The 27,130-nt window shown below is 31.8% G+C and overlaps 2 protein-coding genes across 31 annotated transcripts in view; one reads left to right on the top strand and one right to left on the bottom strand.

Annotated features, from left to right (window-relative positions):
* The window catches only part of LOC130899969 (disks large 1 tumor suppressor protein), a 1,257,949-nt gene that overhangs the window by 474,184 nt on the left and 756,635 nt on the right, over positions 1-27,130 (bottom strand). The gene's annotated exons all lie outside the window — the stretch shown is intronic.
* Positions 996-25,236, top strand: LOC130899973 (cytochrome P450 4C1-like). Of its 3 annotated transcripts, none has more exons than XM_057810246.1 (8): positions 996-1,249; positions 7,561-7,670; positions 9,954-10,044; positions 12,297-12,482; positions 14,802-15,154; positions 16,958-17,026; positions 21,688-21,877; positions 25,033-25,236. In XM_057810246.1, the coding sequence occupies exons 1-8, from the start codon at positions 1,102-1,104 to the stop codon at positions 25,191-25,193; spliced, it is 1,308 nt and encodes a 435-aa protein (XP_057666229.1). In that variant the 5' UTR covers positions 996-1,101; the 3' UTR covers positions 25,194-25,236. The 3 variants fall into 3 exon arrangements, with proteins under 3 accessions (XP_057666229.1, XP_057666228.1, XP_057666230.1); XM_057810245.1 differs by having other exon boundaries at positions 21,688-22,036; XM_057810247.1 differs by lacking the exons at positions 21,688-21,877; positions 25,033-25,236 and adding an exon at positions 19,521-19,736.

Here is a 27,130-nt window from a genome sequence, read left to right as displayed (position 1 = left end):
CTTTCTCAATAGTCACTTGAGCAAGTTTCCGGAAAATTTCCTTGTCATGGAAAAGCACCACCAGAATTTCTGGCATACGAATGCGATACCTGAATGTTGTTGGTCAATAATATGTCATTTTCAAAAGTCAACACATCATAGAAGAGCATTAAAACGAAGTTTTTCAGAGCTTAATGATTAATTTTTCTTAGTCAACACATTTTTTTTGTTTTATACCTACATAGCTTAAAGTCACAAAATAGGCTAGATAAAAAATCTGCATTTAGTGAGCAACAACTACAATTTCTTCGGTAACAGATGTGTTATCTTAGAAACTGATGTAGAAGACGATATTCACGACGATCAATCGTCTCAATCAGCGCACGAAATCGTTGTGCCATTGAAAAATTTTTGCTGGGTAGCGGTAGCATCGCTGAAACGTGAGAAAAGTGAACAAAACCAGAACAGAAATTTGTTGAATCAACTGCAATCTGTGATCAAACGAGAAACAGCAGCCTTCTTAGAATGTTTGAATTCGGATGATGAGGATGAGGAGAATGAATTGGAGCTTCATGAATTATTCTCCATAATTATGTTTTAATAAAGTAAACAAAAAGCAACTTAAATAACTTCTATGTAGAAGAAACACTTGTAAAAAACTAATAATTGACAGAAATACAAAACCGGCTTGCCAGCTAACGTTCAATACGTTCCCAGCAGTATGATATTTGTAAGCGCCACAACAATCCATGAAATTAACTGCTTTTTACTTCTCCTAGAGAATTTGTATCTTTGTTATATTGGATAATAACCCTGTACCAATTTGTATAAATTTGTGTTTTAAGGAATTATCGCATATTGAAGCAAAATGAAGATTTTTCGTTTAAGAAACTTGTTCCAGCTCAGTTTACCTATGTAATAGATTTATATAAAAAATATCAAATTAAACATCGTTTTAATTTATACCTAACTCTACGGACACAGTTTAAAATATATTATCACTACGTATGTGACAGTGCCATTGTATGTAAAAACAAGAACAGCTGATAGGAAAGTAAATTAGAGATATGGCTTTCAAGTTATCAGAACGTTAAATACATTCGTCGATACGAGTCAAGTAATATGTTATTTCTTTTCGGAGTGGTTATAATTTTGATAATACTTTTAAGAATTGGGAATGGAGGTGATTCATTTTGGAAACATATAATGGCTATACCAGGACCTAGAGGATTACCAATAATAGGGACTGCATATTATTTTGATTCTTCGGGTAAATTAATTACATCTATTTATTACTCTCATATACTCTCTCAAATTATTTAAAACTACACATTTGAATTATTCAATTTATATTATTAGATATGAAAGTGAAAGTCGAATCTTAGATAGATAATTAAATTTGCTGTATTCATAACTTGCAACTATATATGTTACAGTAAAAATAGTAAATCGGAGATTATACTCGTATAATTATTACCACTAGAATTTGGTAAATATGATAAATTATTTGTTAATTATCAAATTTACCGATTAGTTTATAAAATCCCCAACTCGTGATGGTGAATGTGTAAATATCATGACATATTGGCAGTGTTCTTAATTATTTTTATTTAAATTGCGAGTACTTTATATCGAAAAATATGATTGAAGTAAATTTCATGCCAGAAGCTACGCCTTTTATAAGTATAAAATCATATTCAACATTGATGAACAGGTTTTTTTTTTAGTAGTTACTACCTAAACTAAACCAACCACTGTTTGTTTTTTTGGTATCCATAATACCATAATATTGAGTAATTTGGAATTAAAACGCTCAAGCATACCAGTCATTAATCAATGTTTTATTTTTCACGAGAGGATAGCGAAAAAACGTCTATATGAAACGAAATTAGAACTACTTCTGAAATCTCGTGGTTGTCACGTGTCAAGCGTTTGCGTAAAATGAAGGAATTTTTGTAATTTGAAATACTTTTATCACACTACACATTACGAATTAGGAATTTTATAAACTAACCGGTTAATTTGATGAATATGAAATAAATTTAAAGTAATATCATTTGCAAATTTTAAAAACTGGTTCGAAACCCTTGCCGACAATTTTGTTTGATCTACCATAGGCGTAATTACCTCATTTTATGAATTTATTATTTTTATAAATACTTTAATAAAAAGTATTCGTTAAAAGGCGATCGAATAATTATATTGGAAGGCATTATAGCCGTTATGTAGACAGATGCACTTAATTGTTGTCCTACTTGGAAAAAAATCATTACTATACCTCGTTAAATTAGTAAAATTTAATATTAAATTATAAAACTTATATAGAAGAGTAAAATGTACCTGTGTTTAAGGGCGTTTGGTTTAAACAGGGTACATTTTGCACCCTATTCGTTTTTTTTTTCAGGAAAAAGAAATTTTAACGCAAAAGAACATTTCAATTTCAAAGTATCCTTATAAATAATCATGGTAGTCAGAATCGTCTGACTACCATGGTTATTATATAGCAACTTAACATCTTTAATAACAGTAAGCAATTCTTTGTTTGTTGGGCCTTTTTTACGATCGCTGACAGAAAGAGGAATATTTGTTTCAGACATGCTAAAATTTGAGCTTTGTTACTACTACTATTTGGTATTTTAAAGAGTTGCAGCGAGTGGTAGGATGCGTTGTCCATAAGGATTACTGGCGGGGGAATGTTAGGTAAAAGCTGTTCATTAAACCATATTTCAAATAATTCTGCTATCATATCTTCATGATAGTCAATTGCTATGGGTCCGATTTGGTTCAAAATTAGCATACATGGCTTTTTGAATGAATGAATGAATATTTCGAGGGGTCGCAGTGCAAAAAAGTGGTTTTTGACCTTTGCTCACCTCTGCAGGTCAAGCGAAAAGCGACTGAAAAATGAAATTTCACATGTGGGTTCAATTAGTTGCGAGATGATTTCCTGTCTAAGGTCGAAACTTTCCATCTCTACCCCTCTCCATTCTATGGTCATTTTTGTTATATTTTCTTATTTTTTGGCCAGAAAAAGTTTAACTAGAGGGTTTGAACTTCGCATGCAAGTAGGGGTGATGTTGAAGAATTGTCTTTCTCAAGTTCAAAGTTTTCTTCTTCAGTTTTTCTAGCACAAAACGCCCGAAATCATTTTGATCGTTGTAATTGTTGAACTGGACCGCCTCCTATTTAATGAATAATACGAGTATGATCGTTGCTAGGGTGATTTTTTCTACTTCCCATTTTCGAAATTTCTTGTCATTATGACAATTTTTTTTGTTCTCAATTGGAATTGAACAAGAGGGTTCGAGACCACCGGGTCTATTGAAATTAAGAATTTTCATTCGAGAGACTTGTGAAATGAAAAGTTATTGAGGAATAGCAAATTTTCCATATAAAGAAATAAGATTGAGAATTGATATCATTTCCAAGAAATTCATTTTATGGAAATATTTGTTTGTGTATTAGTTAAATTCTTCATTCGACGAAAAATTCGACTCTCGTGATGGAGCTCTGCTGCTCACGGCTTTTTACTATTGTCAACCCCACCGAAATTTACTACATCGTGACTGTCAAACCATGTTTCATCTAGATAAATTATGTGTCTATTAGAACTTTGGTCGTCTTTTATCTAATGCAAATAATCCGTTTATTCAGTTTTTTGTGTTTGAAATAACTGCTCTGTTCTTATATTAACTATAAATTTTCCTACATATAAAATCTTGAGTAGCTTTGTCAACTGATTTCAGTTTTTCTTAACATGTTTTTCGTTTCTTGGAATGATCCACAGCAACCCCTTCTTGAATTGCTGAATATTTTCCTTTTTTAAACATTCAAATATATTTAAAATAACTTACTGTGTTTGTATATCTAAATCTTTATCATTAAGTTCATACCTGTCTTTATTCTCACCATACTTTACAATTTCATCGTCTTTATTCGCACAAGGCCATATTTCTATTTATTTAAAGAGATTAATGAATTAAATGAATATCACCAAACGACCCTACTGCTTATCGCAGACTGTCTGTCAGAAATATTTCCAGGAAATTATGTACATACGCCTTCCGATAGCTTCGGCCAATAGAAATGCATTTATGTTTACGATTCGATGTTGTCATTTGTAAACAGTGGAGATGATGAATTTTGACACACATCCATCAAATCCACGTGGACTGACGGTTTGCTAGATGTTATAAGGGGGCTAAACATTATTTTTCAATTGTTAATTTAGTATGAGTGCCTTGCGTATTTATGAAATATTGATTGTTCCTCGCATAATTATCTTTTACAATTTGATAATGGAACAACTATATCATATTTACCAAATTCAGTGGTGATTATGTATAATCACCAAATTGCTTTTACTGTAACATATATGTTTCAAGTTTCTCTTAATTTATTGAATTACTAATATAAAAGTCAAGATTGAACCTATTTGATATACAGTCGTTTGGCATTGAAGTATTCAAAAATTGTTTATATAAAAACAGTAATAATAATAATTTTTCTATAATTATATTCAAATTAACATTAGTGAAATGTGTCTACGGTAATTATAATTGATGGAAACTAAATAATCGTTAATTTTTCCTCAGTATATCCAATCTAACTAAGTGAAACATCAAAATTAACCGATTTTGAAGAATATAGTATTCCTGCGTATTTCTCACTCATGATGCAGCAGTGAATATCGCGCGTTCGTCATCGAGATATTTTTCAAGAATCTTTCATTGAGGTTTGTCAACAGATTTGTTCTCATTTCAGAATCAGAAATTTAATTGTTCCAATTTATTTTGTTTCAGCAAAGAAAGGCTTTTGATTTAATCCACTAAGATTTTCTTTCGCCGAAAAGTCAGTACGTGAAAAGTTTTGTCCAATTATTTGTATGCGATCCCTTGTAACTCGAACATACCTGTACTTTCAATTGTCTTCTTCCACTTATTTATATAAAGTGGTCAATAGCTACCGGCTTTCTGGATGAATTTGCTTTTTTTGCTCTGGATCTTGAAGGCATGTCAACTGATAAATTTTTCCAAATATAGATGTCTTGGTTTTCAGAGAATAAAATAATCGCTGAAACTACTTAATATATTATATTGTGAGCACGTTATCTTTGCATATTTGTCAATAATATCTCATGCTTTTTTGTTAAATTATTTATTTTTCATAGGCATAGATATTATTTCGTCGGTTTCAACATAATATAAATATTTATTGATAGTATTCACATGAGTTAAAAAGAAATTTCCAATGACGACTTCATTCTTATAAATATTATTCTAAAAAAAATTTAATGCGATAATTAATTGATAGAAAGAGAAATTCGGTTGTATTTTTTGTATTTGTATAAAATAATTTCGATGTGTCACTACTTTAGTGGCATATCAGCAAAATGTTTACTTTATCAAAGCTATATATTTTGATTTATTGTTTATTACGAAATTTCTCGTTTTGTCAAATGGAGATAACGATTAAAACACACGGTTTGATAAAACGTAGAAATACAACTGACAATGAAAAAAACAAGCATTTTCTTTATTCAAGTAACAAACCCTCAATTATTAGTATATTTCACTGATTAACTTGAAAACAAATCGATTGTTAAAAACGCATAAGGACTAAACTAAAACTGTAACCGAGTAAATTCAATTTGAGTTATGTAAGTAGCTATTAGTGGGTGATATAAATATATACAGACCACAAAAATTATCGCATCACTGGTATTTTAGGATATTTTTGATACTTAATTTCAGTTTTTTGGGACAATCTGTATATGTATCAACTTAATAGATATTTCTGGTACAAAAACATGCAAGATCTTGACATTATCGGTTTTCGTAAACCTTAGCTTTGTTATTTTTATTGTTGGTCACGAGGTACAAAATATTAGATAAAATTTGAGGTTAGGAATTTGTTTACTTTCACTGTTTACAGAGATTTGCATGCAAATTCAATTATTGCACGTTTTATTGCATTATGCCAAGCGGCCTTTTAAAATTGTGATGAACGCCCAAGTAGAGACAATCATGTTGCTATTCAAAACTAGATATTTAATTGATTTGGTGATTGGGAAGAATTATCAAAATCCTTGTTTAAATATTTTCAATCATCCATTCTTATGAATAAAAAATATTTATAAGGTCTGTAACAAAACATTTCTTCAGCTTAAACTTGAGAATACAAAAAATAGATTGTAGATTGTTTGGGGAGTTGTTTTGACTTTATAACCACTCCGTACCTACATCTGGAAGATATATTGTACAAGACTCCCCCATTGTTCTTTCAAAATACGTAGACATCTCCCAAAGCAGACAATTTTTCTGGTGTTTTAGTGTCCCACTTCCCAAGGTGTTAGTACCACTCTTTCAAGATACTTAAGCCTTTTAATGAAATGAGCAGAACAAGCTAACTTGCTCGCTGAATCTACAGTTGTCGTCCTCTGCCATTCCCATCAACTTAAGATGGTATTTGACGGGGCAATGACCTGCCAGAAGACCAACTACCAGTTTCATGTCATTTCTGGTCATCAGAAGTTCCTCAAACTTCTTAGCTGAGTTGGTTATAAATAGTTTGGATTGTTTAAGGCCTGGAGTGAGAGACTCTATCTGATTCTTTAGCCATTCGTTATTGATGATGCATCTTATAAAGTCACAGTAGGGCTCTGCTCCAAAGTATCGAGTCGTTGCTTTTTTGGCAAGGCTGGCTGCTTCCTCATTCCATGATATACCCTAGTGGTCTGGTAGCCACATTAGGTATTATTTGTTTGTGATCGTATTTTTAGAGTTTGTTTGCACTCTCACGCTAGTGTGCATTCAATAGATTTCAGGACCTTTACAGCCTCTTCGCTATATTAGAGAATGTGAATGTTCTCTATAGGAATATTTTAATCCAAAATCTGTTGAGCACATTTTTTTATCGCTAGAAACTATACCTGAAAAATGTAGAGTGATTTCTATAATGGTATGGAGGGTTAGCGTTTTGGTCTACAAACGCCCAATACAGATCCATGCACTAGCTTCGAACCATTTGTTTATTAGACTGATACATTTTGAGCTAGTGGAAAGTCTTTATTGACCTATGATTGGTGGTCATTGCTTACCACGTTCTATCATGCTGTGCATTTGGCCTGTCGGTTTGTCACTGCTTTCTAGCTTAATTAATTCTAGATTTCTTGGGTGATCTGTTAGATTGTTTGGCAATAATTTTTCTGCCTGGATTAGCCCATGGACGCCGATAAATGCCTCTCTTTTCACCATAAGGTAGGGCAGGTTGTCATTGTCCCTGTAAAACCCAGACAGATCAGCTTCTGAATCTTATTCAGTTTTTTCCGATCTTTTGTTTGCCCACTTTTCAACCGCCAAATTAATAAAGCGTAGTTGATGATGGGTTTGATGACTATTTGTCCCGACGTCTTGCCTACATTCTCACGACACATCCATATAGCCGTAATAGCTTTTGACGTTACCTTATTTAGATGATCGTTCCAAGTAAGGAATTTATCCAGGATGACACCTAGATATTTAACTTTATTCGAAAGTATCAGTTGAGTTCCTTTGCAATATATTTATTTAATTATTTCAGAAGAAGTGTTCAATAGGGAAAGGCGCTTGATGAAGGAGTACTATCCGATATACAAGAGATATGCATTCAATACCGCTCTTGTGAATATAATACAACCGGACGATATACATGTGAGTATAAATTTTCATAGTTTTTCAGTCTGCTCCTTATTTGTCGAAAAATATTTATCTCAAGTGTCCTTTATATAGGCATTCGAAATCTCTTAATATATATTAAAAAGAGTATACTCTTATTTGTGAGGGTGTTTTTTCCGAAAGTGGAGAGGAAAGTTACACTGCCAAGCAGTGCTAGCAGACGTGCGCAGATCTTAATCTGATCTCTCTTCTTGATTACTTTTCCTGTCTCTCGCCATCGATACTGTTTTATTAGAGGTTTAAGATGACAGGTAAAGCCTATTCTTCTATTCCGTAGTCGTCTTTCTCATATCATATCGTTCGGTCGTCTTTTCCTTTCGACATCATCCAGTCATCCTATAGGTAGATTCGACTTTTGCATTGAATGAGGAAGACTGAGCACCACCCAAACTCTTACGTTCCTCTGCATCAGTGAAGGGAAGTTGTCGTTACATTCTATTTATCTTCAGAGCTAAGCATTACCTCGACATAGGTCTCGTCCTTGTATTTGCACAGGTATGTATGACTCCACTCATTCACGTTGTAAATTAAGCGGTAAATCTATCTTGCCTTGGAAAACTCTTCTTACACTTTTTGCCATCGTTGCATACTCGCTTATCTCTGCTCAGTTTTTATAAGGTGTGTAACCCCATTGCAGTTTCTTAGCACTTATTACTTGGAGTGCACTTCAACGATGTATTGATATCAGTTTCTTGCGTATTGTCAGCTGCACAGTTTGCTAAACTTGGAATTCGCAGCTACCGCAATGTAAGATGCGTTTCCACTATCTTTTCCAGGAACATTCTGTATTTGTCTTCTCATTAATTTGATTTACGAACAAATTTCTCCAGTCTTAATATTTCGACAATTTTGTTTTCCCATGATTTGTTTGGTCATTTCTTTTGCTTGATTTAAGCTCAGTTCTCACTATAATGCAGGTCTGAATATCGATTTATTCCCGTACATTTTGGTGTTGTTTCTATTTTATTTTCCTTTCTATTCAACATTTAATTATTGCGTTGATTCTTTCATTCACAAGTGCTTCTTGAGTTCCAAGCCTAAAAATTTTAAGAAGGTCTTCTCTCTTTTTCTCAATACCACTATGTTTGTCTTTTCCATATTTATATTTGTGTTATCTTGTTATTTGTGCTTATCTGTTATTAAGTTATATCTCAACTCCTTTTCATTTTTAGCGGAAAAACGGAAATCGTCGGTTAAAACATATCCAGAGGTTCCATATATTTCCATGTTTGTGCATCCTTTTTGTATCTGTTTCACTTTTGTTTTCACTTTTTTCAATACATCACTCAATACTACCCTTGTCTTAATCTTTCTTTTGTCATAAGATCCCTAGACTGGTCATTATTTTTCTTCACCTTGTTCGTCGTTGTTTCTATTGACTGCAGCTTCTCTTTCTTGTAAAAACATTTTTTTTTCTTTCATACAAAACTGTACGACGGAAATTTGTCTTCAAGAAATGATTTGAAAAGAGATGAGTGATATATTTGATGGTTCTCAAATTAAAAAAATACCTAATTCATCACATCAATGAACAAGTCTGAATCTAATACTATTTATTTGTTCGTGAAGTACATTTTTTTTTAGAATCATAAACCAGATACTCATGTAGAATTCGTGTGAACTACTCATTTAAAATTTTTTCATTTATAAAACGAGCACCACCACATCCACTTAAATCACTCCCAAAAAAACTGATGTAGTAAAAATCTACGGAGGATCAATATCAGGATGTTCCTTTACATTTGGAGCCTTCAGCCAAACTAATGCACTAAACTTTATATTATAAAGTCAAATAAGGAAACATTTCAACAGATTAGCGACGTTTGTAAGTGAATTTTATAATACATATATGTTTTTGTTGATGATACATGGGTTCAAAAAATAGATCTGAGAGAGAAATTAAGCTTCTGCACTTTAACATTGACCGTCAAAAAATCGCGATCACAGAAATACACCTCAATACTATCTCAAACCAAGCCCTCCAGAAGAAAAGGATCCTTTATAAGAGCCATGTAAATTCGACCGAATCCTACTTTAAATATTCCTAACACAACACAAAACACAAATCCTTCGAGAAGTTTCCTCTCTACCTATATATTCCATCTCTCTAATTATGCACCGAAAATGATATTTCCTATTTTGAATTAATGTGAGGAGTAGAAGTCAAAAGGTTTACTTGACATCATTTTTTGACTGTTTTACTGACCCACTCTGTAAATTCCCATTATTGTTATTGATCAAAATTTATTTATGTTTTAGATGGTACTAAGTAATTCTAAACAAAACGGTAAAAGTAAATTTTATGAATTGCTACAAGATTGGATTGGATTGGGAATTTTGACTAGTAAAGGTTAGTATTTTTTAGTTTTAAATAATGCAGATGTAATCGCTCATGAATAAAAAATTAAATTATTTGAAACATACCAATAATCCCTATATGGTAGATTGTTTTGAGGAGCTACTCTGCACCTATACCTAAAATATATTTTGTACAAGACTCCACATCTTATTGTTCTGCTTCCAAAATAAATTCACTTCTCCCAAAGGAAGATATTCTTCGTTGTTCTTGTGTCCCAATTCCATAGATGTTAGTACTACTCTTTCAATACTGATACTGTTATGAATCTTTTGTATTGTCTTCGGCTTAGAGTATTCAGTAAGACTCCATTTGATTCTTCAGCCACTCGTTCAGTTCGTTATTGATCGTGAGGCCATAGTAGTGTTATGGTCCAAGGTATGGAGTCATTGCCCCTTTTTTAGCAAGACTACCTGCTTTCTCGTTTCTTGGAATACTCTGGTGACCTGAAAGCCACATTAGGGTTACTTTGTTTTTGTTAGCTAGTGCTTTTAGTTTGGATGAGCTTTCAATAGCTTTCAGGATCTTGAAGTCTGCTTAGCTATCCGAGAGAATGTATATTGTGCTTTTTAGAGAGGTTTCTATCCAAACTCTCCTTAGCACATTTGTTTATTGCCAGCAACTTCACCTGAAAAGTAGTTTCTAGATAAATGGAAATCTTGCATTTTGGTCCAGAAATGCCCAGTCCAGCGCCGCTTCTCACTCTAGCTTCGAACCTTTTGAATAACAGAGAGAGATATTTAGAATTTGCGGAAGATTTTCATTGATCCATGATTGTTAATTACCATTTTAAATGAGTTATCTTTGTTCACCATGCAATGCATTTGGTCCTTTGGTTTGCGACGGCTTTCTAGCTTTATTAGCTCTAAAATCCTTGGGTGATTATAGTTTATTTGAAAATGGATGATAGCACAATATTTTTATCCTTCATTCAGCATCATTCATTAAGAATGAAACGTCTAGGCATTAAATGAATCAAAAGTGATAAATAAATTTATTAGTGAACCAATTCAGCGATGTTGGATTTCGGCATTCGGCATCAATCACTCGTACTCCGAATGAACGAAAAATGAAACGTATGAACACGAAGAGAACGTTCACTCGAGTTCGTTTGACGACATATTCGAGGAAATGAGAGATTAAAGTTCATTTTTTTGTCATTTTGTGTGTGTCTTGTGAGCGTGGAATGAAAAAAAAAAAGAGAACATTCCGTTGAGTGATCATTCATCCGAATGAACCGAAAAGTGAACCGTCTGATATCACCTTTAGATAATTCTGTTCAAAGTATGATTTCCAAGTGTTCAAATATAAGTTGAAGATGTAACATTTTATAGACTTTTGAAACAACATAAGGATGAAAGTATTGAAGGATTACCTGAAATATCTCCTGGATGAGAATCCAGTGGACTTGTATAAAGAAATTCATTTTATCTCTCCATTAATAGAAAGATAATGAAAGAATCTTCACATAAATTAGACTGAAGCATCACCTGATACGAAGAGATTCATTTTATTATTCCATTAATGGAGATGAACGTTGTCAGATATTGAAAGCAACTAAATGTTGCTAAATTAGACTTCATTTGAAAAAAGAAGGGAATCGGAGAAGCAACTTTTTTTAGACTTTTGAAACAACGTAAGGATGAAAGTGGGATAATATCCATTGAGAAAGTTGATGTAATGAAACAACTGATAAAAAGAAATGAAAAAGAATCTTAGTTATTAAAAGAGACAATTTGTGGACAATTTTACATGAATAATTCTTCGTTTGGATAATAAGTATAGAAAATATGCGTTTATAGAGAAATACGAAATATTGAAAAATTAAAAAGAAAAGACTAAAATGTTTTGATTTGATTGAAACATGGATAAATGAAAAACATTTGATTACAAGCATTACAAGCGTTTATAGAAGATTTGAATCTACAAAAGACTACCATGAAAAAGTAGACGGTTTCTGAAGAGTATTGATCAAATTATTGATTAATTACTGATCAATTATGCAAAATTTATTGAAAATACCAGTTATCGTTCAAAATTGAATAAACCTAACCTAACTGAAGGAAGGGATTACTGAGAAAAGAATCATTTCAGTTATTTAAATATTTAATAAGCTACTATCATGCAATTCCAAATAAACTATAGGATTAGTTATATCGATAATTATTGAATTTACATTCCAGTTACTTTCTCATATTTATAAGCAATTAATGTTATCCTTATGTAATTTACTATATTTATTTAAGATGAAATGTGGCACAAGAGAAGAAAGCTGCTAACGCCAGCATTTCACTTCAAAATATTAGAAAAATTTTTAGAAACATTTAATAAGGAAACTGGAGAATTGGTAGATTACATAAAGAAGGAATGCCATAGACCTTATATTGATGTTGTGAAACCAGTAACAAATTTTACTTTGATGTCTATTGGAGGTGAGTACTAACTGACTAAAAAGTACTAGAACTCACTTTATAGATGAAAAATGTGACGTATTTAACTAACTAACATACAATAAAGAATTAATGTACAATTGCATCGATATATTTGAAGTTTGGATACTGATACTAATTCTTATTATTAACAAATCCAATCATAAAATTATACAAATAAATCGATTACTTGGAGAAATTCTATGTGCATATTCAATACAAAGGTCACTTTGTATATTTTGAGATACCATGAAACTAGAGGAGCTAGAGATAGTGGAACTACATTTTTAAATACCATCATTCTCATTTTGTATACTCTAGGGTTCCATGAATCAGTGATAAATATATTACGTATGAGCTGATTGCGGATCCTAGTCTAGAAATTAAATTTTTGGTGAAAAAGTATATGATCTACAAAACGTTTGATTTCTATTATTTTTTGAGCGTAAATTGTTTTTATCTATTCTAGATGTTTCATAATTGCACGTTTTTCAAAGTTTAATGCCAATAATCCATTTTTATATTTAAATGCCAAAAAATATAAAAACGGCAATTCTCGGTACGTGGCAAGACCTTAAAAAATCTCGTTCTGTCTCGCAAAAAAGTCTAAAGTCTCTTCTTATATTTCGCGTAAGAATTTCTCAGAAATCTCGCAAAAGTCTCGAAGATTTTTTATACTTTCAATCTAAATGAAAAACACACTTAGAATCAGTTCAATTTTTTTTATTTCAAAGAACAAAGACACAAACAAAAGATAATAGTTACATGAAATACAAGAGCTTATAAAAAACTATGGGAGCTTCCATTTCAAGTGTTATAGCACAATTGGTAATGGAAGATCTTGAGCAAACTTGATATAAATATTCCATTTTTTTCCGTGGATTGCATTATTGCTGTACCAACGAATCAAATTGAAAACATAAGTAAAAAATTCTATTCTCATCATGAAAAACTTCAATTCACAATCGAGGTTGAGCAAAATAATAGAATCAATTTTCTTGATGTCACATTATATAAAATTAACAATAACATAAGAACAGAATGGTATACGACACCAACTCGGTCCTCAAGATATTTAAACTTCAATTCGTGTCATTCTATATCACAACAAACATCAGTGGTAATAAGTTTGGCTGATAGATCATTCCAACTATCAGATCCTGAATTTAGATACTTAGCTATTCAATAAGCAAAAACTGCATCGAAAGAAAATAATTTTCCGGATAAAATGATAAATAACAAAACATAAAACATTTTCATTACCATATGTACAAGGACTTTCCCAACAATTATCGAATTATTTCAATAAATTTGATATTAGTATAAGTCATAGTCTAAAACACCAAAAAACAAAAGAAATAATATTATATATCAAGTGCCTTTTACTAATTGTGACGCTGTCTACATAGGGCAAAAATCTCAGTATTTAGATAATAGACTAAGAGGTCATCAATACGATAAAAAAAATAGAACTGCATTAACCAAACATGAAATATCAAAACATAAATTCAATTATAAAGATTCGAACATTCTTGAAACGAAATCTAATACACTAAAAAGAGAATTTTTAGAAAAAGCTATAAATGATAAAAAAGATCTAAATAATTTAAGTAAAATTTATAGCTCTATTTTGTAAATTCTAATAAATTTAATATATTTGAGATGTGGAAACCAAAGAAAAATAATTTTTCTTGTTGGAACAAAGTTCTAAGTTGATTTTATCCTTATTTTGATATTCATGATGAAGATGATCTACTTATCAATATAAATGAGCAAATTTTCAGTGTCAAAATCATATTTTGATAAAATTTATCTTTCTTTCAAAAAAACAGAACAGAAGAGACCTAAAATCAAGAATATTTAGATTCTTTTGTTGGTGGTAATAATTATTGTATACTTGGAAATAATAATATATATACAAATATATATAATATTTATTATAGATAGATTGATTTTTTCCAATTATACAAAACTGGAATGTATGGGTAGCTCATTAAACTATAGCAACAAGATTTGAATCAAACGAAACCTTGGCTTAACATAGAACTATTTTATTCATACAATATTGAAATAGCGAAATTAGTGAATGAGAAATTGGTTACAAACTGAATATAATTTCATATAACAAAAAGGAATCCAACTATTGGCAGTTATTGCATCCGGTTGTAAAATTTTGTACGATTTAAGGTTGGTGCTAGCTACCTTTCATTGTATTTTACGGAAAAAATAATATAAATTGAGTCAAATAGACAAGTAAGAATTAACGGTTTAGATATTTAACCAAACCTTAACCTGTGAAATTAAAATGAATATTTTTCACAGAATCATCTTTTGGAAAAGATCTACGCAACGAACCAGATTGTGATCAATATTTACAAGCTGTTCATGACTATGGAGAACATTTTATTCATCGATTAAGTCGCCCTTGGCTATTCGTACCTTTCTTATACAATTTAACTTCACTTAAAAATGAACACGATAAGACTTTGAAAATATTACATAATTTTTCTGAAAAGTTGATAAAGGAGCGAGAAAAGAATTATCAAAACAAAAACTTAGACGATATTAACAAAAAACATCTTATTTTATTGGATCTCATGCTAGAAGCAAAGTATAATGGGGCTCAGATTGATGATGGAGGCATTAAAGACGAAGTTAATGGATTCGTCTTTGGTGTGAGTATTTCAGTTTCTTTTTCTATCAATTTATAAATAGGATTACTATATGACAAACTACTCGAATCAAATACAATTTATTTTGTGAAATTTGCTCAATTTTGTTTGTCCTGTTTTATTATTGAGAGTAATAAATAAGGATATTTATACTTTGTCACTGGGATTTATAACTCAAAACCGGACCACAGATTATGATATATTCTTACAATGTTTGTACAGTGTGCTTCTAAATTCATGCGACAAAATTTGGGAGTTGATTGCTCGTATAAAATTAAGATGAGTCTTTTCTATAACAAAATTTTCTCAACCCACCATTTTCCGAGGTGACTAAAATTGAATTTTTATTTTTTTTTTCTAGAATTTCAGTAATGTTAGAAACTTGAAATTCTGTTATTTTGAGCTCTCGCATTGGACTAGCCACGGGTATTTTTTCAATATTCCTGTTACAGAGATAAAAAAAAACAACCCTTACTTTATAACATGTCAGAGCTTCTTTTCAACATCAAGTTTTATGAAATAAAATTATAACTGGAAATTCTTATTTTCTTTGTTACATTTTTTCTAATACCAATAGCTGCAGAGGTAAAAAATAAAAACCATAATTTATAATTTTGTGAATAAATTGAGTGGAAAATAGTGAAGATATAAAATGTAATAAGATTCACAATAAATGTTGGAAATGAATATATATATATATATATATATATATATATATATATATATATATATATATATATATATATATATATATACTGAAATTATCTTTAAAAAGAACTGAAATTTTCTCTGTAACTGATTAAATCATAAAAATAACCATGAGGGATACAGATTGTGCAAATATATTTTTGTATATTAATTGTTAAAGCCATCGAAAAAAAAAACATACAGCTAGTTAGAATGGAATGAAATGACAGTTTTAGTGAAGTATTGCCGTTTCTCTTCAATATAGAAATAAAGTACGACTTCGGTGTACCACCCACCTCTGATCCTAATAAAGTTCGATTCGGCGGAAATGCCTATATTCGGATATATGAAAGTTCCATCGGGAAAAGGGGTTGATGAAAATGTGATTAAGATTTAATGTAAAAAGGGAGTGTTTTTTGCTAATGACAATACGAACAACCAATAAGGTGCTTCACGAAACGATAGAAAACCTAAAGGAGGCAACGAATAAGATGTAGTGGGCATTCAAAGACTCAAATTTAACCTCACTTAACCTTACCTGAACTAACAAAATCTAACCTAACTTGACCTAACCTAAACTAACTTAACCTAGCCTAAGCTAACCAAACCTAACCTAACCTAACCTAACCTAACCTAACCGAACCTAATCTAACCTAACTTAACCTAGCCTAACCTTCGGTATTCATCAAGAAAGAGATCATGTTTTCGGATAGCGAAAGAGTTTACTTTATCCAAATGGAAAAACATTCTCATCCGATGTTGATGGCACGACCGAAGCTTCTTAGATTGAGTCTAGCGTATAGCTGTTTCCTCAATGGAGCAAATTCACATATTTAATTTCCTTCTTGACCATATTATATTTTGAAGTGTCGAAGGAAAATGAGGGAGCTGTAAGTGGCTTACTACTACTCTTCAGATCTACGATGTGCTGCCACCTCGCAGATGGAGTTTAAACAAAGAACTCCAGATATGGAATCTCTGGAATTTGTAGCAGTCGTGGGATTACGTTCGATCTATATCTCACACACCTTTTATGCTTTATATGTCGAAATTTCATCAGGATCCGAGATGGGTGATATATTGAAAATTAGCCGATTTATTTAATATATATTGTTTTAGGGCCATGATACAACTGGCGTTGGTCTCTGTCACTGTCTACTGCTTTTGGCCAACGAACCAAATATACAGGTAAAACATTTTTAAAACAATATATCTATAATATTCCAAAAATAACATGTGTCTATATATAAAAACTTCCTTCTTTTATTCTCAATGGAATTATTTCGAATGAATGAAGTGTAGTCCAATCAAAACGCACGATGTTAAAACAAAAAATATCAAGATAATTCACATTTTCAATGACGCACATAACGCTAAAAACTACAATACATCGCAAAAATATCTTAAATTCACTGATGATACCAAATGAAATATATCAGAGTCAACTTACTTCAATTGTTCCATTTGGATTTCCATGGGTTTGCCAAAAACGAATCATTTAGTAAGGGAATCACAATGCCCGTGTTCCATGAATAAACTCAAAAATTTTAATCCGATTTGTTTGGCATCAAGTATCTACTGCAACCAAATTTAAATGATGTTGTAGATCCCAGAGGAGGTTCTGCTTATGACAGGACATAACTCTACAGCTCTCCACCCCAAAGGAAACAGTTCACCATCTATTATCAAAATGCTTCAGCCATAAATACTAAACTTCTTGACTGTTCCTTTGATTTTATCGCTATTACTTAAACATGGTTGAATTTCGCTATGCTTGTATCTAAACTTTTTACCGACAATTTTGTAATCTTAAGGACAAATCGAAAAATTGGATCAATCAATATCAAAAGTGGGGGCGGAGGTTTGTTTGCATTGAGAAATCATTACAGTGCCAACTCTTTCTACTTATCAGATATAACTAAAGTGCTTCATATGGTTGACATTATTGGGATCAAGATTGTTTTGTAAAGAGAGTTTTCGAGTTTTGTGTTAATTATTTTTCCTCAAATTCAAGCTCAAATGTACACGATACATTCTTTAATATTTTAACCAACTTAGGTTTATAACTTCCTTAAATAACTTCACAAAAGTTATAAACTCTCACAATCGTACTCTTGATTTAGTTTTCAGTTGGAATCAACGGTCAGTAAGCAGATGTGTTGATCCGTTAATTCACGAGCATAGATTTAACCACTTCCCGATTATGCATCATGTACATTTTTTTTAAATATCAAAAAAAGTCCAAAGATGTCAAATCACATAATGGTGGCGACAAATTGAGACCATCACGGCGTGAAAAAACACGACCAAGAAATTTCTCGCGCGCAAGAACCATAGGTTCGTTTTCTGAGGCACGATCATATTAGAACCATATATATTCAAGCTCCAAATCTTCAGATCCTAATCGCAAAAAGTCTGTTATCATTCGCGGTAACTGATCTCATATCAAAACATCACTTTTTAACAACCACTCATGGATGGCCAGCGTTTTGTCCGTCCTTCTGTCTGTAGCAACGATATCTCCTTACACATTTAATTCATGTATGTGCCTAAACAAAACTAATTTTGGGCATTAATAGGAAGAAATTTAATTAACCAAAATGTGGATTTTTCCCATATAAAATTTTTCCTCTTATACAAATATTTTCTCTCATCTTCCGAAGCAGTTTCAAATCCTCAATTTTTTTTCTTCTCCTGTTTCGATGAGGTTTCAAATCCTATTTTTCACAGGATTTTTTTATATGCATTTTTTTTTGCTGTCATTTCATGTCAAGGCATGGTTTCGAATCCTGTCCGTAATATTGGAGAATTTAGTCTCTCGCGCCGAGAATACGACGACTTTTAACTTGTTTGCTGAAATGTGGCATTTCTGAGAATTAACGAATCCACTAAAGTGGTAGTGTGCCTTATTCCTGCGGACGGTTTTCTACCTAATATCATCATTCACTCCTATACGATCAACCAACCGTACTGCAAGCACCAAGTTTTCATGGAAAGTTATTGATGTCTGCCAAATTTTTAATTATTGAGTACGGCAGTGAGTTGAGATTTACGGTGTCGAACAGCAGCCATCATTTCTGCAGAACGAAATTGGTGAGACCGCACAGGAGTTTCTACATCTCATATAGACCTGATTTGGTGACATCTGCGTACAATTATTACTATAGTGCACACATTTGGTCAATTATGCACACCAATTAAATTCAAGAAAGTGCATGAAATTCGTTTTGATTGATTTATTTATTTTCATAAAAGGCTCCAACAATATTAACGCGCAAATCAATTGTATTTGTGTAAGACTCGAACAAAGTGAGATATAAATATTGACATACGGTGAGATTATCAATTACTCTTGTGTAATATGGATCACCCTTCTTTTGCATTTGAACCCCCTAGGTGCAGTGAATCTTAAAATTCGAGACATCTCAAGAGCTTTCTCATTTTCTAATAACTTTCCTTGATTACTGTATGTTTTCATCTTGTATTTTTTCTCTTTCGTTTGAAATCTATTTTCTATATCGAAATTTTCAATTCGACATATATCAGATAATTATTTGAGTGTCATATACAAATAGGAGAAGTTTAAATTGAGAATTTATCGGTAAAAAACAACCAAATGAGGTTTTCCCCGATAATTTATTATGAACCTGATAAATAACATTCAACCTCGTCTCTGTTACAGATTTTCTGCAATTTCGCCTTGTGATGTAGTATATAAGCTAAATGGCTGAAGTTAGGATGTAATGCAGTCGCAGTTTTTGCCTACACTATTTCACTTAACCAGGCTTTATTTCAGTGAGCAATTTCCATTCAATTTATACCTTTTCACTTGCAATTCGAAGCAAACGCTCACACACACGCGAATACAATTCCCAAAAAACATCCAATCCAATCTCAAAGGAAGAATATTTCAATATCAGGGTAATATCAAATTAAGCTAAACTCACCCCTCATCCGTTTATGTAAATCGGCTTCTAGTGAGTCACAACACTCTTTGAACCGCTTTTCACTTTCAAACATAAGTAAATTTGTGAAGGATTTCTGAGGATTTTCCGCCGAATATCAAAAAAATCAAGACTAGTTGCATTCAATGTGAGTCAAGTATTTTAACACGTATAAACAACGTTCATAGACAAAAGACAAACCAAACGTTTTACCAAATTGAAAGAAAGAAAAAATAGAATTTTCAAATATAGATGAAGTGACTTAGTGTTGTCAATTTATAACTATTTTCGTGATAATTTGACTATGAAGTTATTTCTATGAAGTAAAAAGTAGAAGAAAATTATAACAACTTTATACAATTCAGTTTCAAAGTGAATTGTTTTTCATTTTGATCATTTTACAACTAATTCTGAAATTGGAGTAATAATACACATATTAAATGAATGTATTGTGAGAAAGTTCCTAATTTTTGGAAATAGAAACTTGAATTATTCATCAGCGAGCTAGGAAACCAAAATTAAGTGATGAAAACTTTTCTTTCAGTTCTATGTAGAAGAATTAGTTTACCAGGAACCTACAACGATTTATAATGAAAACATTAAAATTAGAAACGCTTTTCATTTGAAACAACATAACTTTCCTGTGATACAGTACCTACTATGGAGGATCCTGTATCTTTGTAATTAATTTAACGTTAAAAGTTAAAAACTGACTACTACCAACGTTTCAATATTTCGTTCAATCTACACATATAAAAATGAATTGCAGTTCGTTAGTCTCCAGAACGGTTGGACCGATTTGGATAATTTTGGTCTTGAATAATTTGTGGTCCAGAGAAGGTTTAAAAGATGAAGACGTATGAAAAGTTTTGTCACGAATTGAATTCCTGTAAGCAACCATAATATTTGATAACCAACTAATATGTCGATCCATCCTCTATGTCGATCGATACCTCAGATTAAGCACAGATTTCTGTCACATCACAGACTCAAAAGAGGAGCTTATTCAGTTTTTTTCCCAGATATAGCACAAGAGTTCAATAACCTTAATTGGCTGGGATCTCAATGCGACGTAGTCAACTATCCCACGAAGTTTTTAAATTAACTGGAATTGCATGGATTACCACCTCACAATTTGCAGTTAAAGGTAGGATCAGTTGTTATCACGCTTCGTAACATTAATCAACCTCGAATGCGCAATGGGACAAAACGGGCTGTGAAAAAGGTGGGAAAATACAACGGAGAGGATGTCTTGATCCCGCGTTTACTGATGATTCCAACAGATTTATCATTAATTTTAAACGTCTACAATTTCCGGTACGTCTGGCCTTTGCGATAACCATAAATAAATCGCAAGGCTAATCGTTGGAAGTTTGCGGAATGAACTTGGAGTTTCCCTGTTTCGCGCATTGACAATTATACGTCGCGTGTTCGCGCGTCGGAAAACCATCAACTAACTTTGTTTATTTAAGCACCACAATGCAAAAAATATAGTTTATCAGAAAGTTTAAATTAATTAACAGACTGTATCATAATTGTGTGTGTCTGTCAATAACAAATTGAAGTCTTATCAATAGCCAGTATTTCGGGAAAAATCTATTTTGTAAAAAAACAACATCATGTGTAATTAATCGAAAATAATAATAAAACTTCATTCACACCTAGCATTTTTTAAATTTGTTTTAATAGTAACAGATAGTGATAAACATAAAGAATTTTGTTATATAAATTAATCACCCTTGTATATTCATGTTTTTAGATATAGAATACTTTTTAATGGTAATGGAACTGAAATACCTGATTGGGGTACTTTATTCAGTATTCTGGTTTCGATAATGAAAAATAAGTTAAAGAGGAAAGATATGTCATAAAAGCTTATATTATATTCTAAAAATATGTTTTTAGGAAGAAATTTATCAAGAGATCGTGTCGATTTGTCAAAATCCAAACAGTCCGACATTATCAAATTTTGCAGACATGAGATTTTTAGATAGATGTGTAAAAGAATGTTTGAGGATATTTCCTAGTATTCCAGCTATTTCTCGATTACTAGGAGAGGAAATAAAAACCAAATCTGGATTTACAATACCAAAAGGTGCGAATGTACGTATATTAATATTCGATCTTCACCGGGACTCTAATATTTGGGAGCGTGCGGAATCATTCGATCCAGACAGATTTTTACCTGAAAATGTTGCCAAAAGGCATCCCTACTCTTACATACCCTTCAGTGCCGGAAGTAGAAATTGCATAGGTTTGTAAATATATTTAAAAATTCTATTCTTCCATACTGTTTCGAGGATTAATAGGGAATAGATTATCTTATTTTTAAGTTATTTTGTGAACTTTTGAGCTCATTTTTTCTTTGTTTCTTTGTTAAAAAAATATCGTTCACAATAGAAGCATTGTAACTTCCATATTCGAGAGCCTATTTTCATAAACCTTTACTGAATTTAAAAATCAAAAACCATTATTACGTATAAATATAGAGGGTGCCTCATAAGTAATGTCGATTTTCATACGTGAAAGTTTCTACCTCTGTCACATTTTCCCTCAAATATAAGCAACGTTCTGGTCGGCCTACTGTTGATGATGACCAAGTCAATGGCATAATCGAAAAGGATCGTCATGTAATTCTTGTAGAGGCTGCGACAAGGCTACATGTATCGTACACAACAATTGAAAAACACTTAAAATGTCTTGGTAGTTAAGTAGCTTGAAATTTGGGTACCTCTGGAATTGAAAGAAATTCATTTAACACAAAGAATCAACATTGAAACTGACCCCTTCTTGAAAAGAATTTTCGCTGGTGATGAAAAATGGGTCCTGATAGTAACATATTGCGAAAACGATCATGGGGCAAACACTATGAAGCAGCACAAACCATAAAGAAAGTTGAAAAACAAGGAAAAAAGCTCATGCTGTCATTTTGGTTAGATTACAACGTTGTTGTGTTTTTGGAGCTGCTTCCAAAGAACCAAACGATCAATAAAAAACTGGATAAAGCAATCAAAGAAAATTGGCAAATCAGAAAGATTCAGTGTTCCACCATTATACAGCAAGGCCTCACAAATCTTTGCTAACTCGTATGAAACGATTGGAGCTTGGCTGGGAAGTAATGCCACATCCCCCATACAGCCCTGATCGGGCACCATCTGATTATCATTTATTTCGTTTGTAGAATTATTTGAATGGTCAAACTTTCACAAATGACAATGACCTTCAATCGCACCTGGTTCATATTTTTGCCGGACCAGACATTTTATGAGTGCGGACTCATGAAGCTGAAAGAAAATTAGCAATAGTTTATTGGGCAAAATGGACAATATATATTTGATTAAAAACTATTCATTGTTAAAAAAATACTGAAAAACCGTTGCCAATAACATATAAAAGGCCATACATTCTATTTAGAATTGTATCCTCTCGGATTGAGCTATTTTGCCCCTGTATTTTTGAGGGTGGCCAACCCACATTTCAGCATTACTCAATTACAGCTTAACACACGTTTTTGAAGCACCGACTATTGTTCTCCATTTCTTTCTGTCCTGCATCTGTTTGTTTCAGGCACGTACTCCTACACTTTGCATATATGTATTATACAATCTGATCTTCACATCTACTTTTTAGTCTTACTTGCAATCTTCTCTCGATCGGTCTCCACTCTGCAATTTTCTTATACACTGCCGTTTTTCCATTTTTTTAATTTGGTCTCGTACCATTGTATTCGTTTTGCTCCAATTGTGTTTACTATAATCTCAGTTTTTAATATATTCATAATTTCATACTTTATAAATCCTCTATACAAATTATTTCCAGCTTTCACTGATCCACGACTTTTCCTAATTATTATCATCTCATATATCCTTAGTTGTTCTCTGTCCATATTTGTTAGTTGGCTTAATCACATTCTCTGCATTATAATTTTGTTCTTATTGTATGTCCTATATCCTGCGTGAAATCTTTGTGTTGTTTCATTTTTTGTGTCATTTTTGCAGCTTATCATTGTTTCTTTGTTGCTTTAGTTTTTTAAAATCATTAACGATGCCATACCTTTTTATAATAAATAGTATGTAGTGCTATAAATATAAGCAGAACAAGGAAATTGTGTGAAAATTACGGGAAATATATAGTTGGTTTAATTGTTTTCAGACGTTCGCTCTTAGGTGGTTCACCTGCCTGAGATATTAAGGTTACAACGAAAGCTGTAGAAAACCAACCAGCAGTCGTCTTCCTTGTATTAAAGATACCAAACATCGACATTCAAAATTAGGTGATAAATGTAAAAGTTGCCGAATACTACTACAAAAATTAACCGAGATTCCATTGAAACACCGAGTGAAACAGCTCATTTTTATGGAAAATGGATTTATCTAAACAATCAAAAGATGGAAAATCAGTGGTTAGACAAAGGATAATTGCCAGAATCATCGCCAAGATTTAGTCTTGATCATCATTCCAGATAGTCGAGCTTTCAATGCTGGTGGACAGCTGATGGAAATGTATGAGGTTTTATAGGAGAAATATCTTGGTTCATTCAGCCTAAAGGGGGTTCTCCGACAACGAGACAATGCTAAATCTCATACTGCGAAAATTACACGGAATCCGATCGAAGAACTTGCTGTATTTAATCCGGATCTTTCTCCATTAGATCACTATTTATTGAGATACATGTCAAAATTCTATCGTGAGAAAAATTTTAATCCAAAGAAGATGATTATTGGAAATGCAATAGAATGGTCTCAAAGTACTTCCTGAACGTTAAGTCATGGAATCATGAATAAGACTTTCTTATTGTATGATTTGTTAATAAGTAAAATCAACTTTCCAAAACGATATTATTTATAAGACACCATACATAACAACATCTTTAATGTATAAAACTAGTTTTGTTGTTATTTTTATTGGTTTCTTAAGAGATATATTACTAATTTTTTTGTTAAATTGTAGTACCACATTTGGGATTTTTCAGTTAAAATCATAAATACTTAAGTTTGTAATTGAAATATTAATTGTATTACTTTAATTTATATTGAACTCAAGTTAATGAAAATGGACACTCGTAAACGAAAGCAATTTCAACAGGAATGTTCTGAATAAGGTATACGTTTTGCAAAATGAGTTCTGAGAATTTTTTTCCTAAATTTTTATGACGCTCATATTTCTAAATACGTCTGGTTGTTAGTCTTTACAAAAATAAAAAAGTTTGCATGCGAAATTGGAAGTGAATAATACTCGATTAATTTCTAGGTCAAAAATATGCGACAATAGAACTGAAAGCTGCGTTGTGTGGAATTATAAAGAACTTTAAAATGATAGCTATCACCAAACCCGATGAGATGAGGCACAAAGCAGACATTGTATTGAGACCAGCATGTGAAATTCGAATAAAATTCGTACCCAGGATGTGAACAATAAAAAAAATTTTTGTAACAAAATAAAAACTTAAAAACACTCATTCTATTCATTCATTCGATTGAACAAAAGAGAAATACCCTTATAGCTAAAGCAACTAACATTTTAACTAACCATATTCATATACCTAAAGGATCACATATATTTAGAGAACTATTATATAAAACCAAAATTTATCAAAACAAAATCCAAATTTAATAGCCACACCATCTCACAAAGGTAATGTCACAGTTATTATGGAAAAACAACAAGATTTACGACCGGTTCAATATACATTAATACGGGAAGCTTTAAATTCAAAGTTCCCATTAAGTTGAGTCATAATTGACTTTCAGCCTAAATGTTATTTCAATTTGAGCTTTAAGGTGAAGTCAGAAATGTTTTACTTAATCACATTAAAGTCTCTAAACTGACCCTGGCTCCTTTTTAATAAGTTCGAAAGGTTTTTGGCAAAATGACTAGATATCTTGCTACAATAAGTTCGAGTTTAAATCTTCCGAAAACGGAGAATTTATCGACTTAGAAAAAACTATTTGGGAATATATAACAACTTTTCGAATTTTTAAAAACAATTTCGAATTACTAAGCTTGCATTTACGGCATTATTGAGTCAAATTCGGGATGAATCGAATAGCCAATTAATTAACAATAGGTGTAATCGACTGCACTTTAATTTTGATACAAACACCAGGTAGCAAAGACGCAGAAATTTTTAGGAACCGACAAGACTTTTGCATTAATCGTACGAACTGTACCCGATGCTCAGCTGCGGATTAGTAACATTGTAGCTCGTTGGCCAAGTTCCTTCCACGACCAGACAATATTAAATAGCGGATATAGCATTCAGAGATACAATGAATGTATTATAAGAATAAAGGACGTCATAGAAATAAACATTGTGGATCAAACATGCAAAACCTTCAATACTCACGATTGAAAATAATTATTGAATAAAAAAATTGAATTGAAGAATGAAACTCGTAAATACAAAACACAACAGCACGTCACCAATGATCAAGCCAAAACAAATGGTCTACGTTTCATATTGTTTCTTTTTCTATTGGAGTTTTGTCAAATTTCTTTTAATTGCTTAAGAGATCGTTACAAATCGATTATGGGACCACTTCACTTTAAGCTAAAGGATCATTTAATCTAAAGGAACTTTTAGGTAAAGTGCCAGTTGGGGTGGGTGGAATTATGAAAACGACAGTTAAATAACTAATAGACATTCAATGAACTTACTTATGATCAAACTAATAATTTTCATGAATTTTAAAAATTTAACAAAAGGTGTTTCTAAGAAAAAACAAATTTACAAAGAAACCACAGAACATACCCTAAGAAGAAATGTAAACTTCGTTGTTATTCAATGGGAGCATCATTGCGGATTTTCGATGCCAGTGACTTCCATGGTACGTGGCAGAACTAATATATTTTCGCGGTTCATTTAAATTTACAACAAGGAATATCTATGATATTATTTGTTGCTCATTTCCATGCAGTTCCAATTTCGCTATTTCTTGAATTCACGATAAAAAACATTATTTACCAAATAATATTTATATAGATTTGAAAATTGACAAAATACGGATTTTTTTTAACAAATAAAGTCAGGTATGTAATAGGTAAATAAATACTAAACAGAAATAAAACAGATTGCAAATCATTACAATGATATAGGACTATCATTATGGGATTTAATAAAAAAATATTACTATGAATACAAGTGAGTAAAGGAACATAAAAGTATGTTAATGAATAGACATTCGTGGTCAAAAATAATGCACCACCCCGATTTCTGAAAATATTTTTTTGTTTAATAAATTTAAATTAATATCGCTATTGTTTAATTTCTTTTCAATCATTTTGACGCAATAATAAGAAATGTGTAGTAATTTTGAGTGATTATTAATGAGTAAAAAAATAAAAACAT

This window comes from Diorhabda carinulata, chromosome 12 (genome assembly GCF_026250575.1).
Source record: "Diorhabda carinulata isolate Delta chromosome 12, icDioCari1.1, whole genome shotgun sequence".
Classification (NCBI taxonomy): Eukaryota; Metazoa; Arthropoda; class Insecta; order Coleoptera; family Chrysomelidae; genus Diorhabda; species Diorhabda carinulata.
Note: the sequence above shows the minus strand (reverse complement) of the source record. Positions and strands in the feature narration are given on the sequence as shown.

Coding starts and splice junctions, on each gene's coding strand:
- LOC130899973 (XM_057810245.1), top strand. CDS start 1,102: ATGTTATTTCTTTTCGGAGTGGTTATAATTTTGATAATACTTTTAAGA. Junction 7,671..9,953: donor TACAACCGGACGATATACAT/GTGAGTATAAAT, acceptor TTTATGTTTTAG/ATGGTACTAAGTAATTCTAA. Junction 10,045..12,296: donor GGGAATTTTGACTAGTAAAG/GTTAGTATTTTT, acceptor TATTTATTTAAG/ATGAAATGTGGCACAAGAGA.